The sequence below is a fragment of the Mesoplodon densirostris genome, chromosome 2 (genome assembly GCF_025265405.1).
Source record: "Mesoplodon densirostris isolate mMesDen1 chromosome 2, mMesDen1 primary haplotype, whole genome shotgun sequence".
Lineage (NCBI taxonomy): Eukaryota > Metazoa > Chordata > Mammalia > Artiodactyla > Ziphiidae > Mesoplodon > Mesoplodon densirostris.
In genome coordinates, this window is record NC_082662.1 from 44,473,728 (window position 1) to 44,491,266 (window position 17,539).

The 17,539-nt window shown below is 37.4% G+C and overlaps 1 protein-coding gene across 2 annotated transcripts in view; it reads left to right on the top strand.

Annotated features, from left to right (window-relative positions):
• The window catches only part of OSBPL9 (oxysterol binding protein like 9), a 154,254-nt gene that overhangs the window by 8,901 nt on the left and 127,814 nt on the right, over positions 1-17,539 (top strand). For both annotated transcript variants that reach the window (XM_060089787.1, XM_060089788.1), the window contains exon 2: positions 12,169-12,219. In XM_060089787.1, coding sequence (XP_059945770.1) covers positions 12,169-12,219 — 51 coding nt within the window. The remainder of the gene's footprint in view (positions 1-12,168; positions 12,220-17,539) is intronic.

Genomic DNA, 17,539 nt, shown 5'->3' on the forward strand with positions numbered 1-17,539 from the left:
CATTAGGTCCCATTTGTTTATTTTTGTTTTAATTTCCATTACTCTAGGAGGTGGATCAAAAAAGATCTTGCTGTGATTTATGTCAAAGGGTGTTTCTTCCTATGTTTTCCTCCAAGAGTTTTATAGTGTCTGGTCTTACATTTAGGTCTCGCATCCATTTTGAGCTTATTTTTATGTATGGTGTTAGGGAGTGTTCTAATTTCATTCTTTTACATGTAGCTGTCCAGTTTTCCCAGCACCACTTATTGAAGAGACTGTCTTTTCTCCATTGTATATCCTTGCCCCCTTTGTCATAGATTAGTTGACCATAGGTGCGTGGGTTTATCTCTGGGCTTTCTACGTTGTTCCATTGATCTGTATTTCTGTTTTTGTGCCAGTACCATATTGTCCTGATTACTGTAGCTTTGTAGTATAGACTGAAGTCAGGGAGTCTGATTCCTCCAGTTCCGTTTTTTTCCCTCCAGACTGCTTTGGCTATTTGGGGTCTTTTGTGTCTCCATACAAATTTTAAGACTTTTTGTTCTAGTTCCATAAAAAATGCCATTGGTAATTTGATAGGCATTGCATTGAATCTGTAGATTGCTTTGGGTAGTATAGTCATTTTCACAATATGGATTCTTCCAATCCAAGAACATGGTATATCTCTCCATCTGTTGGTATCGTCTTTAATTTCTTTCCTCAGTGTCTTATAGTTTTCTGCATACAGGTCTTTTGTCTCCCTAGGTAGGTTTATTCCTAGGTATTTTATTCTTTTTGTTGCAATGGTAAATGGGAGTGTTTCCTTAATTTCTCTTTCAGATTTTTCATCATTAGTGTATAGGAATGCAAGAGATTTCTGTACATTAATTTTGTATCCTGCAACTTTACCAAATTCATTGATGAGCTCTAGTAGTTTTCTGGTGGCATTTTTAGGATTCTCTATGTATAGTATCATGTCACCTGCAAGCAGTGACAGTTTTACTTCTTTTCCAATTTGTATTCCTTTTATTTCTTTTTCTTCTCTGATTGCCTTAGCTAGGACTTCCAAAACTATGTTGAATAATAGTGGTGAGAGTGGACATCCTCGTCTTGTTCCTGATCTTAGAGGAAATGCTTTCAGTTTTTCACCATTGAGAATGATGTTTGCTGTGGGTTTGTCATATATGGGCTTTATTATGTTAAGGTAGGTTCCCTCTATGCCCACTTTCTGGAGAGTTTTTTTGCAAAAGTTAAGTTTACATGATACATGGAATCATATAAATGGAATCATATTCAAGGAAAGTATTTTGAGGTATTCATAATTAATTTTTTCCCATTCGCATGACAAAGATTATTATGAAAGTTGATATGCTGTGTCCCAGAGTTTTGTTCACATTAAACCTTCATGCTAAGATTGTTCACTTATTTAATTTAATTTAATTTATTTTAGCATTACTCTATGGCACAGATGGGCAAATAAAATATTGGGTGAATATTTGGTTTGTCACTCTGGCAACTATCTCTACAGTCTCTCTCAATCCTCCTCTTTCCTCCATCAGTCATAGAAGATGCCATGCTTCCCAGAGACAATAGAGTCCATTTGGTGGAAACACTCTCAACTGCTCATACTCTCACCTGTTGGTATACTTACTTTCCTGCCTATCCTTCTCTGTCATGATGGAAGAGGTAATCCTTGGGTGTTCTGGATTCCATCTGCTCACACACTTTTTGAGGATCTCAGTCTATAGATTTTCTCCTTTTTCTGCTTTCCTCCCTCTCTCCTGTATGTCTTCAACTTCTTCCTTTCTATGTACAGACTTTTGTTGTTTATTTTAAGAATATTTATTTTGCAGTATAACAACTAAACATCATAGTTGTAACAATTTCATATGGAAAATTTTAGTAAATTTTTAGGTTGCCTGGTGCTTTTCATTTTTTTATAACAGTTTTATTGAGATATTAATACACATACCATCTCTTTGAAAAATACAGTTCAATGAGTTTTTTATTTTTAGTTTATTCACAGAAGTGTATAACCATATCCACCATCAATTTTAGAAAAATTTCATTACCCCTAAAAGAAACCCTATTTCTATTAACAATCACTTCCAGTATTTCACCCCTAGCCCTAGGCAACCACTAATCTACTTTCAGTCTCTGTAGATTTGCCTCTTTTGGACATTTCATATAAACAGAATCAGATTATTAAAGTATTCTTTAAATAATTCTTATATGGCTTCTTTCATTTAACATGGTGTTTTCAAGGTCCATCCATATTGTAGCATATATCAGTGCTTTTTATTGCTGAATGTTCTGTTATATGTATATTCCACATTTTATTTATTCATTCAACAGCTGATGAACATTTCAGTTGTTTCCACATTTTGGGTATTATGATTAATGGTACTGTGAACGCTTGTGTACATAAGTTTTGGTGTGGACATATGTTTTCATTTTTCTTGGATATATATCTAGGAGTGGATATATATTTGGATATATATCTCCAAATATATTTCATTTTTCTTGGATATATATCTAGGAGTGGAATTGCTGGGTCATAGGGTAACTCTGTTTAACTTTTTGAGGAACTGCCAGACTTTTCCAAAGCAGTTGCGCCTTTTTACATTACCACTAGGGGTCTAAGGGTTCCAGTTTCTCTGCATCCTTACCAACAATTTGTTATTGTCTGTCATTTTGATTATAGCCATCCTAGTGGGTGTGAAGTAGTATCTTAGTGTATTTTGATTTGTGTTTCCCTGGTGACTATCGATGTTGAGCATCTTTTTGTGTGCTTAATGGCTGTTTGTAAATCTTATTAAGAGAAATATCTATTTGGGTCCTTTGCTCATTTTTAAATTGGGTTGTCTTTGTTGTTGTAAGAATTTTTTTTTCAATTAATTAATTTATTTATTTATTTATTTTTGCTGTGTTGGGTCTTCGTTTCTGTGCGAGGGCTTTCTCTGGTTGTGACGAGCGGGGGCCACTCTTCATCGCGGAAGAATTTTTTATATATTCTAGATACAAGTCCCTTATGAGATACATGATTTTCAAATATTTTCTCCCTTTCTGTGGGTTGTCTTTTTACTTTCTTGATAGGGTCCTTTGAAGCACAAAAATTTTTAATTTGATTATGTCTAATTTATCTTTTGTTGCTTGTGCTTTTGGTGGTATATCTGGAAAACCATTGCTTAATCTAAGGTTACAAAGTTTTATTCCCAAGTTTTCTTCTAGGAGTTTTATAGTTTTAGCTCTTACATTTAGGTCTTTGATCCATTTTGAATTAGTTTTTGTATATGGTGTGAGCTAAGGGTCACATTATTTTTAAAGAACTTTATATTCTTTATTATTTTTATTATTCTTTTGAATTGCAGTGTTGGGTCTTCGTTTCTGTGTGAGGGCTTTTTCTGGTTGCGGCAAGCGGGGGCCACTCTTCACCGCGGTGCGTGGGCCTCTCACTGTCACGGCCTCTCTTGTTGCGGAGCACAGGCTCCAGACGCACAGGCTCAGTAGTTGTGGCTCACGGGCCTAGTTGCTCCGCGGCATGTGGGATCTTCCCAGACCAGGGCTCGAGCCCGTGTCCCCTGCACTGGCAGGCAGATTCTCAACCACTGCACCACCAAGGAAGCCCCCCTTGTGCCTTTTATACAGCAGGTGCTATGCTAAGTGATTTACTTATATTAACTCAGTACCTGCAATGATCTTGTGAGAGTAATACCCCAGGTTTACAAATGAGAAAACTACAGCTCAGGAAATTTTAGTGATTTGGCTAAGGTCACACTGCCAGCAAGTTGGCAGGGCTGGAATTCAAAATCTTCTCTCTCTCACTCCACGGTCCATGTTATTTCATTAAATTGTACTATCTATAGGATAAGTTACATGTCTGGATATACTTTAAAAAAAATAATTTCTTCTAATAATTGTACTCCCTTTAAAAATTTTTGTAAACCATTTTGGGGGATTGAAATAATTTTGTACATTTAAATGAAAGAGTTCAGGGACTTCCCTGGCGGCCTAGTGGTTAAGACCCTGTGCTTCAATGCAGGGGGTGTGGGTTTGACCCCTGGTCAGGGAACTAAGATCCCACATGCCGTGTGGCCAAAAAAAAAAAAAAAAAAAAGAAAAAAAGAAGAAAAATAAATAAAATAAATTAAAATAAATAAATAAAATTAAAAAATAAATGAGAGAGTTCACATGGGTATATCTATAGCCTCAGAAGCCTCAATGGAGAATATTTTGAGCTATCTTTAATTTAAATTACTTATGTAGCCTTCCTTTCAGAAGATTTTTTATATGTGATACACAAAAGTTCAGCTAAAGTAATAAAATATATCCAGAGTGTGACAATTAAGAGGCCCTACTGGGATTTTGACAGGGGTTGTATTAAATTTATAGATCAATTTGGAGAGTATTGCCGTTGTATTGACAATAGTAGCCCACCAATCCATGAACACAAAATGTCTTTCCATGTATTTAGATCTTCTTTAATCTCTTTCAACAGTGTTTTGTAGTTTCAGGGTACAAGTCTTGTACTTTCAAAAATTAGGTTTATTACTAAGTATTTTTATTCTTTTTGGTATTATTATAAATGGAATTATTTTGTTATTTTTTTTTCAGATAGCTTGTTCCAAGAGTATAGAAATACAGTAGATCTTTTTGAATTAATTTTTTTCATTTTCTTCAGATATATGCCCAGGAGTGGAATTGCTAGTTCATATGGTAGTTCTATTTTAATTTTTTGAGGAAACTCTGTACTGTTTTCCATGGTTGTACCAATTTACATTCCCACCAACAGTGTACTAGGGTTCCTGTGTAAATATCTTCTCCCATTCAGTAGGTTGCCTTTTTGTTTTGTTGATCATCTCCTTTGCTGTGCAAAAGCTTTTAAGTTTGATTAAGTCCCATTTGTTTATTTTTGCTTTTGTTTCCCTTGCCTGAGGAGACAGTTCCAAAAAAACATTGTTAAGACCTATATCAAAGAGTGTACTGCCTATGTTTTCTTCTAGGAGTTTTATGGTTTCTGGTCTTACATTTAAGTCTTTAATCCATTTTGAGTTTATTTTTGTGTATAGTGTGAGAAATGTTCTAATTCATTTTTTTAGAATGTAGCTGTCCAATTTTCCCAACATCATTTAACTGAAGAGATTGTCTTTTCCCCATTGTATATTCTTGCCTCCTTTATTATAGGTTAATTGACCATATGTGCAAGGGTTTATTTTTGGGCTCTCTATTTTGTTCCATTGATCTATATGTCTGTTTTTGTGCCAGTACCATACTGTTTTGATTACTGTAGCTTTGTAGTATAGTCTGAAGTCAGGCAACATGATACCTCCAGCATTGTTCTTTTTTCTCAAGATGCTTTGGCTATTTGGGGTCTTTTGTGGTTCCATACAAATTTTAGGATTATTTATTTTAGTTCTCTGAAAAATGTCATGGATATTTTCATAGGGATTGCATTAAATCTGTAGATTGCTTTGGGTAGTATGGATATTTTAAAAATATTAATTCTTCTAACCCATAAACATGGGATATCTTTTCATTTATTTGTAATGTCTTCAATTTCCTTCGTTGACTTCTTTTTTTTTTAGATTGTGTTATTATTTTAATTAATATTATGATTTGTTGTTGCTCAAGTATCACAATTAAGGAGATTTTAGTGTGTAGCAATTTGCTAGAGGGAAACTCCCATTAAGTGGTGTGAAATTCAGTGCTATTTGATGTTGTAAATAAAAGAAGCAAGGGGTAACCCAGTGCAAGTGCTTCTCAAACTTTAATTTGCACAGAGAAATACTTGGGGATCTTATTAAAATGCAGATTCAGAATTTGGGGGTCTGGGGTGAGACCTCAGATTCTGCATTTCTCACAAACTCCTGGGTGAGGCTGCTTGCTGCCCTGGACCTTTCAATAGCAGGGACCTAGGAGATTTTTCCTGGTGCTGGGTAAGATTCATTGACTTCTTATAGTTTCCAGAGTATAGGCCTTTCACCTCCTTAGTTAAATTTATTCCTAGGTATTAATTCTTTAAACATTTGACAGAATTTACCAGTGAAGCCTAGGCTTAAGCTTTTCTTTGTGAGAAGTTTTTTGATTACTAATTCAAATTCTTAAAGGTTTAGTTGTATTTTCTGTTTCTTCTTTAATCAGTTTCAACAGCTTGTGTCTTTCTTGGAATTTGTCCATTTCTTCTAGGTTATCTAATTTGTTGTTCATTGTATTCCTTTAGAATACTTTTTGTTTTGTAAAGTTGGTAATAATGTTGTCTCTTTCATTCCTGATTTCAGTAATATGAGTCCCCTTTTTTTCTTGGTTAGTCTAGTTAAGATTTGTCCATTTTGTTGATATTTGCAGTGAAACAACTTTTGATTTTTATTGTTTTTTCTCTGTTGTTTTTTTCATTTTCTAATTTCATTTCTGCTCTAATTTCTATTATTTCCTTTCTTCTGCTTGCCTTAGGTTTAGTTGCACTACTTTGTGTAATTTCTTAAGGTAAAAGTTTAGGCTATTGATTTGAGATCTTTATTTTTTAGTTTAGACATTTATAGTTATAAATTTCCCTCTAAGAATTGCTTTCATTGTATTCTTTTTTTAATAGATCTTTATTGGAGTATAATTGCTTCACAATACTGTGTTAGTTTCTGTTGCACAACAAAACAAATTAGCCATATGCATATACATGTCCCCATATCCCCTCCCTCTTGAGCCTCCCTCCCCTCCTTCCTATCCCACTGTATTCTTTATGTTTTGGTAAATTGTGTTTTCATTTTCATTCATCTCAAGTATTTTCAAATTTCCCTTGTTATTTTTTCTTTGAACTATTGGTCATTCAGGAGTGTCATTTAATTTCCACCTATTTGTGAATTTCCCAAATTTCCTTCCGTTATTGAGCTCTGCATTTAATCCATTTTGGTCAAAGAACATACTCTGTATTATTTCCATTGTTTAAATTTACTGACACTTGTTTTATGGCTTAACATGTGGTCAGTTCTGGAGAATGTTCCACGTACCCTTGAAACGAGAATGTCTTTTCAAGAAGTTTCCTTTGAAAGGCACAATCTGTCGCACACTGCTTCTGTTCACAGCACACTGGCCTATACCTAGCTGAAAGGGAGGCTGGAAATGTAATTACTGGCAGGGGAGCCATGTGTTCAGTTAAAACTTTGGGTGGAAGATATGTTACTGAAAGGAAGAAGAGGAGAATGGGTATCAGGGGCCAGGCCTGTTACAGGCAACAATATATTTGTGGTAATTTACTTTGAAATTTCAATACAAATTTAATCTGAATCAATATCTTGGGGTTAGCATTAGGATTGGCATAAGGATTATTAGAAACAATTTTTGATTGCATGTCTTGTTGTAACAGAAGCCAATGACCTTGCATTAATAAGATATAAGAAACCAACAAACCCAACCACCAAATTCAACAATCTTTTAAAATTCTGGAGCCCCTTAGGAGTAGAACATATCACCCCTGTACCTCTCTGCTTCATGGGGGATTCTGTTTTCTAATCTAGCTGAAAAGATTTTAGCATCTGTTTTGTGAGTGATCCTTTCTTAAGGTGCTGGACCTTGTGGCTGGTGGCATGTTTGTGCCAAGTTGCTAAAAAATACATTTGTTAGTAAGTTTGAGAACATTGGTAGCACAGCACCTGGTAGGAAGATTGCTGGAGTTGGGGTTATGTTGGCCCTACCTTTCCCTCATCAGTACCAGTATTCATCAAAAAACAAACAGACAGCAACAGCAGCAGGAAAATATAAAACAAAACAAAAAACCCCAAACAAAAACCCCTGCTATTCAGTGAATAGCATTGGTTTAGGCAGGTTTGCCTCAGATCAGGGTGTGTCTGGAGATCACTTGCAGCTAGGACTCTCTGCCTCTCCTCTCTCCTCCTCTCAGCATGTATGCTTTAATTATTGCTTCCTTCATGTAGAGGGCACAAGACCTGTGGCAACTGTACCTCACAGCTTCAAGGACAGATAGGAAAGAGCTCTTCCCTATCAGCTCAGCCCCAGTAGAAAAACTCCCTGTGGAAGGGTTCTATCCTTCCTTGTTCCTGGGGTTGTGGGTCCTGTGATCGACCAGCTTGGTCAGATAACCACTCCTCAGCACTCACTGTGCCTGGGGGACTTAGTCACACCAGCTTCCCTTTGGCCCCACATTGGAGCTGAGTGGGGAGAAAATGAGGGCGAGGGCTCTGTGTCATTGTGGAAGAGGAGGAGGATTCGAGGCTAGCAGAGCACAGGTATGGTCTGAGAGAATGATTTGCAGGGCAGCCATTCCAAATTGTACCTGCTGGGTCAAACTCTGCTACATTTTACATGTGTAATTTAACTGGGTAATTTACTTGATCTCCCTGGTGTCACTTTCATTTATAATATGGGCATAACTCTTACCATGCAAGGTCTTGTGAGGCTTACTGTGTATAAAGTGCATATCACATAGAGCAGGGGGTCCCCAACCCCCAGGTCACGGACTGGTACCCGACCATGGCCTGTTAGGAACCAGGCTGCACAGCAGGAGGTAAGCGGCGGGTGAGTGAATGAAGCTTCATCTGTATTTACAGCTGCTCCCCATCACTCACATTACCGCCTGAGCTCCGCCTCCTGTCAGATCAGTGGTGACATTAGAGTCTCATAGGAGCGCGAACCTACTGTGAACTGCACATGTGAGGGATCTAGGCTGTGTGCTCCTTATGAGAATCTAATGCCTGATGATCCGAGGTGGAGCTGAGGCGGTGATGCTAGCACTGGGGAGCGGCTGCAAATACAGATTAACACTAGCAGAGAGGTTTGACCGCACAGAGACCATAGTAAATCAATTGCTTGCAGACTCATATCAAAACCCTATCAGTGAGTGGCAAGTGAAAACAAGCTCAGGGCTCCCACTGATTCTGCATTATGGTGAGTTGTGTAATTATTTCATTATATATTACAATGTAATAATAATAGAAATAGGGACTTCCCTGGTGGTGCAGTGGTTAAGAATCCACCTGCCAATGCAGGAGGCACAGATTCAATCCCTGGTCCGGGAAGATCCCACATGCTGCAGAGCAACTTAAGCCCATGCACCACAGCTACTGAGTCTGCGCTCTAGAGCCCGCAAGCCACAACTACTGAAGCCTGTGCACCTGGAACCCATGCTCCGCAACAGGAGAAGCCACCACAATGAGAAGCCCGTGCACCGCAACGAAGACTAGCCCCCGCTCACCGCAACTAGAGGAAGCCCATGCGCAGCAATGAAGACCCAATGCAGCCAAATAAATAAATAAATAAATTTATAAAAAAAATAAAGTACACAATAAATGTAATGTGCTTGAATCATCCCGAAACCATCCCCCCCACCCCGGATCCGTGAAAAAATTGTCTTCCATGAAACCGGTGCCTGGTGCCAAAAAGGTTGGGGACCACTGACATAGTGGGTATCAATGAGTGAGAATCTGCTGCTGCTGCTGCTGCTTTTGCTATATCATTAATGTCACCATCATCCCTTTTTCCCAAGTCCTCATATTTGTCAGTGTTATTTTTCTATAACACACCACTGAGAATGTTCATAAACCTTCAGTAGCTCTCCATTAACTATAGAATAAAGTTTAATTTTCTTAACTTCTCACTGTTTTTTTCTGACCCTCCAAAACCTGGTCCCCATACCTCCTTTTCATCCCCATCTCTCCATCTCTCTCCACCTTCCTCTCCACACACTGTGCTTGGGCTATCAGTCTACTCTTCTGTGAAGACCTCATGTGTAAAGTTTTCCATACCCGTGCTTTTGCTGATGTTGTTCCCTTGGCTTGGAATGCTGTCTTTTTCCTACCTTCCCTCTCTTATCAGAATCCTTTTTTTTAGTCCCAGATTGAACCTTGAGACCTGGTCATTTCAGTATTGCCTTTCCCAATCTTTTATCCATGGCAGGGAGCCTTCTGTGGTTCATAACACTTTGTGCCTCTATGCACGTAATTTATTTTTGTTCTATATTACAGTCGTTTATATGCTCGTCTTTTTTTTTTTTGGACATTTTAAAATAGTCTAGGCCAGTTATTTTATAGGATGTCCCACATTCTGGATTTGTCTGATTGTTTCCTAGTTATACTTGCTTTAATTATTTTCACTTATCTCTTTCAATGTTTTCTAACTTATAACCCTGTCTTACTCTTTTTCTATTTACTGTAATCTTATTTTTTAAAATGGAAGAGGGTCAAGGATGTTTCTTACCTTGTTTGAGTTGTATTCTAACTCTCATTGGGTATTTTCAAACCTAATTATTATTTTTGTGTATTGCCTTGACACTTTTGGAGGGAAGATAAATACACGGTATGGTAAAAGGGCTATTAAATGCTTAGGGAATGTTTTTGTTAACTGTGTTTTTATCAACTATATTGTTAGTAAAGAACTCTTTTCAACCCTGCTTGATGTTGAGAATGTTTTATAAAATTTATGAGTCCTCTTTATATTTGTAAGTAAGAAGACTCTCTTCAGTACTTCAATAATAATTTCTGAACATGAATTTCTATAGCTCAGTAGTTTGCTTTTTTGTTTCATTTTTTTTCTTTTTTGAAGAGAGTTTACTTTGATTTATCATTGTAATATTGTTACATTGATAAGCTAAGAATCAGTGAAAACAATGACATAGGCTATGTTAACAGCATGTACTGCAATGAGAAGGGTAAGGCAGATCTTTGTGTACAGACATGCAGATATCTCCAAGAAAGATTGAATTTATTTTTTCCAGCTTTATTGAGGTATAGTTGACATATAACATTGTTTAAGTTTAAGGTGTACAGTGTGATGATTTGATATACATATATATTGTGAAGTGATTACCACAATAAGGTTAATTAACACATCCATCATCACCTGTCATAGTTACCTTTTTTTTTTTGTAGTGAGAACTCTTAAGATCTACTCACTCAGCCACTTTCAAGTATACAGTGCGTATTGTTAACTATAGTCACCATGCTGTACATTAAATCCCCAGAACTTAGTTATCCTATAGCTGGAAGTTTGCTTATGGCGCAGTACAATGGATGTAGGGCATCTATGGTTTAAAGTGGGACAGTTTTCTTTAAAACATAACCCCAGGAAATTCCCTGGTGGTGCAGTGGTTAGAACTCCAAGCTCTCACCACTGAAGGCCCAGATTTGATCCCTGGTCAGGGAACTGAGATCCCGCATGCTGTGTGGCACAGCCAAAGAATTAAAAACAAGTGAACAAGCAAAAAAACCATAAACCCATGATATTGGCTTGTTTTACTTTGTCACATAGTGGAGTACAGAAAAATACCAGTTGTTGAGGTATTAAATATTTTTAAAACTTTAGTTATTTGAGGTTTTACTTTATTTTATTACACATGACTAAGTTAATTCTAGGAATATTTACTGAATGTCAACATGGGGCTTATTATGCAGAACATAGCCTTTGCTTGGCTCATTCTAGTAGGGGAAACATAAAGGAGAAGCAACATTTTATCAATAAATATTTTTTGATTACCTAATGTATGCCAGACATTGTTCTGAAACATAAGTCAGATACAGTTTCTACCCCTTAAGGAATGTGCAGTCTGTGGGTGAGTCAGACAAGTAACTAGCTATCATAGCACAAGATGGTGCATGCCACAACAAGGGAACACACAGGAGACTCTGGGAGTCCAGGGATGGGAATTCAAATCAGAGGGAGGTAGGGCACCTGATGAATGACAGTTGGCAAGGCAGAAAATCAGGGTCAAGGTTATACCAAGCTGAGGAACATTGGATGAGAAATCTCAGAGGCAAAAAATGTGACCCATTTGGGGAGTTGCAAGGAGATAAAGTTAAAGCAGTGTTTCTCAAAACGTGGTCTTGTGTTTGCTTGAGTCAGAATCATCTGGGAGTGATTCTTAAATCCCCAGGTAATTTGTCACCTTCCAGGTGACTCTCAAACTTACTAAAATATGAGAAACATATTTTAGTTGAGAGTTAAGGGCTATGAAGGAGGAATGAAAATATAGTGTAATATATGTTACATTTAAGGTACACAAAAAATTCTGGGATTAGTTTTATTTGTATAGACTACAAAACATTTTAAACCTCCCAATTCCTATCTTTAAGTGATGGTGGGGTGAGGTGGGGTGGGGATGGGGAGAAGGGAGGAATATTACTATAAATGTTGTCTGTTTATCGCTAGATGATTTTTAAAACAGTCTGTTTATCTTTTATTCATTGAATGTTTTTGTTTTTCTTTTAGTCCAAGGACAAAATGATGAGAGGCTCTCGCAGAGGATGTGTTAGACTCAGAGTGAGTATTTATTCATTTTTATGAAAACCAATTCCGACAGAAAGAAAAAAATATTTTGACAGATTAGTGGGAGTCTAAATTTAGTTTAGCTCCTTTACTTAATTGTTAGGGCAGGCAACTAAGGCTCAGAGAAAAAAAAAGACTTCTCCAGGGTAACTCCAGAACCAGGACTAGAACTCAGTTACTTTGGCCCATGATTTAATGTTGTATCCATGACTTAATGCACCTACTGATTTTTTAAACCTCTATTTTATATCCAGGGACAGGGGCTGGAAATTAAATGAGTTGTAGTGTTGGCAATAGCGCAAACAGTATAAAAAAACTGAAAAATCCCCACTTTCAGCTGCTTAGTTCTTCCTGTTCAACACTATTTAATAATGGTCTTTGTAGCAGTGATGTCCAGTAGAAATATAATGTGAGCCACATATACATAATTTAAAATTTTTGTAGTAATCACATTTAAAAAGTAAAAAGCAGGTGAAATTAATTTTAATAATATATTTTGTTTATGCCAGTATATCCAGAATATTATTTAAACAGGTAATCAATACAAAAATTATTAATGAGATATTGTACATTCTTTTTTTCATACTAAGTCTTTGGAATCCACTATGTCTTTTGCACTTATGGCACATCTTTGTTCAGATTAGCTGTACTTCAGGTGGCCTGTAGGCACATGTAGCTAGGGGCTACCTTATTGGACAGTGCAGGCCTATAGCTTCAAGCTGCTTTCAATTGCTTGTTCAGTTTCCACTGTGGTCCAAATAGCTAAAGACAAGAAAGAATGCAGGCTTGGGGATATAGTCTCTAGTACTCCATTGTATCTAAAGAAGGGCCTACCTCTATCATAACTTGGTAAGTCAGCTTCTAGTGGCCTTTTCTTCTTTCAGGCTCCTGTTGCTTTCTTTCTGCCATCTTTTTTCTGCACCCTTACTTTTGAAGATGTAAATGTAAATATTTGGTAAACATACGATTGCCTTTATTAGCAGTAGTTAATTGGTAAAAATGGGAAATAACTCTGAGAAAAAAACCAAATTCTAATGGAAAAATTTTGGCACTGAGATAGGAGTAAGTATGGTGAACTTACAGGATGGAAATGAGACAGGCTTGTTTTGAACAGACGTTGTATATGTGATAGCATAAAGATTTTTGAAAATTCAGCTTATTATACTGTTTACTGATTTTTTTCCTTTCCTTTGGTTTTGCTTTTGCCTTCTTGGTTTAATTGCTTTTCTAACCACTTGCCATTGACCTCAGTCACCCCTCAGTCTGGTATGAACTGCTTTCTTGGCTTGAGATAGACTCAATGGTGAGACTTTGGCAGAGCTGCAGTGAGACAGCTCTTCAGTGTAATTCAATCTGGATTTGGGCCTCTGTGTCATTGTTACATTTAATGTGCTATTTTTTTCTTTTAAATATAGCTTAATTAATTATTAACCCTTGTGACTACCGTCTAGGTTAAGAAATAGAATTTGGCCAGTTACCTCAGAAGCCTCTCTATGTGCCCCATTCAAATTACAGCCACCTCCCTGTCTCTTAAAGTAACCACTGTTCTTTTATAGGAATCACTTCTTGGATTTGCTTTCCTAAATTCTATATTTTATATTGCCCATTTAAAAAAACTTGATATCTTTTGTTTGCAATTATGTATTGAAGAATCCAGACCCTTTGACCTGTAGGAGCTTTCCATAATGTAGATTTTATTGATTGCATACTGGTGTAATTCAGCGTGTTCCTCTGTCTCTGCTTTTCTTGCAAATTGGCAGGTGGATCCAGAGACCAGATCAGACTTAGGTTTGATCCCTTTGGCAAGACTATAAGCAGTGTTGTGTTCTTTTATCAGTAGACACATGATGTCTGGTTTTTGCTCTTTATTGATATTAGCAACTTCTTTTTTTTTTTTTTTTTTCCGGCTGCATCACACAGCTTTCAGGATCTCAGTTCCCCAACCAGGGATTGAACCTGGGCCATGGCAGTGAAAGCGCCGAGTCCTAACCATTAGGCCACCAGGGAACTCCCAGATATTACCAACTACTGATGCTCAGTAGCTAGATCCATTTGGGGGTTGAAAAATTATGATATTTTATCATTTTGTTTTAATTTTTATCAGAAATAATTATATAAGGAAACATTTCTCTTCATCTATTATTTAATTACCCAGTGGTACAGTTCAAATAGATAGGATAAATAAATGCTCAATTATTTCCTTTTACTTACTCAATGTTCAAGATAATGAATTGACTTAAAACAATACTCATATAATCTATATATCCAAAAGAATTGAAAGCACAGCCTTGAATAGATATTTGTATACACATGTGCTTTTCGTAGAAGCGTTATTCACAATAGCCTAGAGGTGGAAGCAGCCCAGTGACCATATGATGGATAAATGGATAAACAAAATGTGGTATATACATACAGTGGAATACTGTTTAGTCTTAAAAAGGAGGAAGGAAATTCTGACACATGCTACAACATGGATGAACTTTAAGGACATTATGCTGTATGAAATAAGCCAGTCACAAAAAGACAAATATTGTTTGATTCTACATATATGAGGTACCTAGAGTTGTCAAATTCATGGAAACAGAAAGTAGAATGGTGGTTTTCAGGGGCTGAGGCAAGTAGGATTAGGGATTTCTTGTTTAATGGGTACAGAATTTCATTTTGAGAAGATGAAAAAATTCTGGAGATGTATGGTTAGGATGGCTGCACAACAATGTGAATGTATTTAATGGTACTAAGCTGAACACTGAAAAATGTTAAAATGGTAAATTTTATGTTATGTGTACTTTACCACAATTAAAAAACTCCCACCATTTATTATCTACAGTTCTGTAGATCAGACATCTCAGGAAGATTCTCTCCTTGTTGAAATCAAGATATTGGCCAGGCTGGGCTCTTATCTGGAGGCTCTGAGGAAGACTCCAAGGCGAGAGTCTGCTTCTAGGCTTATTCAGGTTGTTGGCAGAATTCAGTTCCTTGTGGTTGCAGGACTGAGGTCCTCATTTTCTTGCTGGCTGTCAGCTTGAGATCTGCTCTCAACTTCTAGAGGCTGCACATACTCCTTGTCATGTGGCCCCTCCATCTTCAAGTCAGCATGGTGCATAGAATCCTTCTTGTGCTTTAAACCTCTCTGACTTTTCATTTCTGCTGCCAGCTGCAGAAAACACTCTGCTTTTAAAAGACTGCACATGATTAGAATAGGTTACACCCACCAGATAATCTTTTTGCCATGTAATCACTTCAGTGATTACTCATCCTGTACATAATCATTGCAGTAACATCTCATCATATTCACAGTTTCCACTCACACTCAAAGGGGAGGAGAGAATACAGGGGCAAGGGTCATTTGGGGGGTGGGTATTTTAGAATTCTACCACACAGCATGACAAAGAAGAACTAGACATACCTGTGTTTGAATCTTATTTTTGCTCCTTGCTTTGTTGACTGGAAGAGGGAAGCTATCTGTAAGCCTCCTGAACTTGACTTTTCTCTCCTTTAAAGTGGGGATTATAATTATAATTATTATAAAAAATTCTGCAAGGGTATAATATTGTAATACCCTTGCAGAATTTTGTGAGGATTAGGCACTTGACACATAGATGGAAGCTGTAAATTAGTAGTGTTCGTGTGTGTGTGTGTGTGTGTGTGTGTGTGTGTGTTTTAAGAGGCTCTGTGGTAGTTTCAAGAAGCGGAACTGCCATTTGGCTTCCTATTTAGGAAACATCTGGAGAGTTTGTTTGCAATATAGGTTCCCAAGTCCCATGCTCTAGAGATATACTGTTTTAGAACTGGGTCTGAAACCTTTATTTTTAAACAGATTCTCCAGGTGACTGTGTTGTACAGCCAAGATTGGGACCACTAGTGTAGTAGAATCAGAGAGACCTGGAGCTGAATCTCACTCAGCTTACACTCCTTACTGACTCTGTGCCTTTGGGCAAATTTCGTAACCTCTATGAAAATAACATATAACTTGCAGGGTTGTGAGGTTTAGCAATTATGCATGTATAGAGTTTGGCACATAGTGTATGTCTAATATATGATAACTGCTGTGGATGATGATGACGGTGGTGGTGATAGATAATGCACCTATCATCTAGATTCCACATGAGCTTGACGAGCTGTCATTGACCTGTACCACAGATCTCTCCCCGCCTCTTCATACATCCCATCCTATGTTCCAACCACACTGTACTTCTTCATGTTTCCTCGTTGCTTCTGACATACATTTTTCTTATGTCAGGAATGTTCTGTTCCCTTATCTGGTGAGCTCATATTTTAAGAGACTTTTCAAAAGGTGTTTCTTCATGAAGCGTTCCTGATCTACATCCTTCTAACAGATTTGCTTCTCTTCCGTTTGTCAGTTATATCCATGATAGTACTTTTACATGGTATTACATGTTAAGTAGTCTGTTTTCCCCAGTCAATAGTGAGCTCCCATCCACTGTCATACGTGCCTGGTACACTGTAGGTAGGTACTCAAAAAATGCTTATTGTTGATTTCATGTGTTTATAAAAATAAGGAATACATTTTGGGGAATTTGCCTCTATTATAGTTTACATACAAAAGAAGTATGGAAGTTATGTTAAACACAGAATGAGCCAGTGGTATGGATGTGTTTTATTTTTAAAAAAATGCAAGATACCCATGTGGATTTAGGCTACATGAAAGAAGATTAGGAAGAGGAACCAGCAGTTATTGAGGAAGCTCTTTGGATCAGTTACTGTGCTGGCTGATTTTCATTGACATTCCCATGACAATCCTCTCAGGCTAATGGTGTTATTTCATTTGATGAATGAGGAGACTGAGACTCATGTTACATTTAGTAACTTACCAAAGTCACACAGTTAGTAAATGGTGAATCTGGGATTGAACTTGGGTCTATCTCATTCCAAAACCATGTACAGTCCATAATGTTACCAGGCTCCTCTTCTTCTGTTTTTTTTTGGTCGTACCATGTGGTATGAGGGATCTTAGTTCCCCGACCAGGGATCAAACCCATGCCCCCTGCAGTGGAAGTACGGAGTCTTAACCACTGGACCACCAGGGAAGTCCCTGGGCTCCTGTTCTTCTTGACAGGAAGAGTCAGTGCAGACACTCCAACTTGATGCAAGGACATGTAAAACCAGTGGAGGGAAACCATTTCCTTCCCCTCTACTTTCTTTGACTGTATTGGTGGCAAAGTGTGGCCACTAGATGGTGCCCTTGCCTTGATGGAAAAGTAGAATATTGGTTGAGTCCTGGGGTCTGATTTTTTCTGTCCTGAGACTCAGCAAAAAGCAAAACATCGACATTTCCAGGTAAAATCTGAAAAAT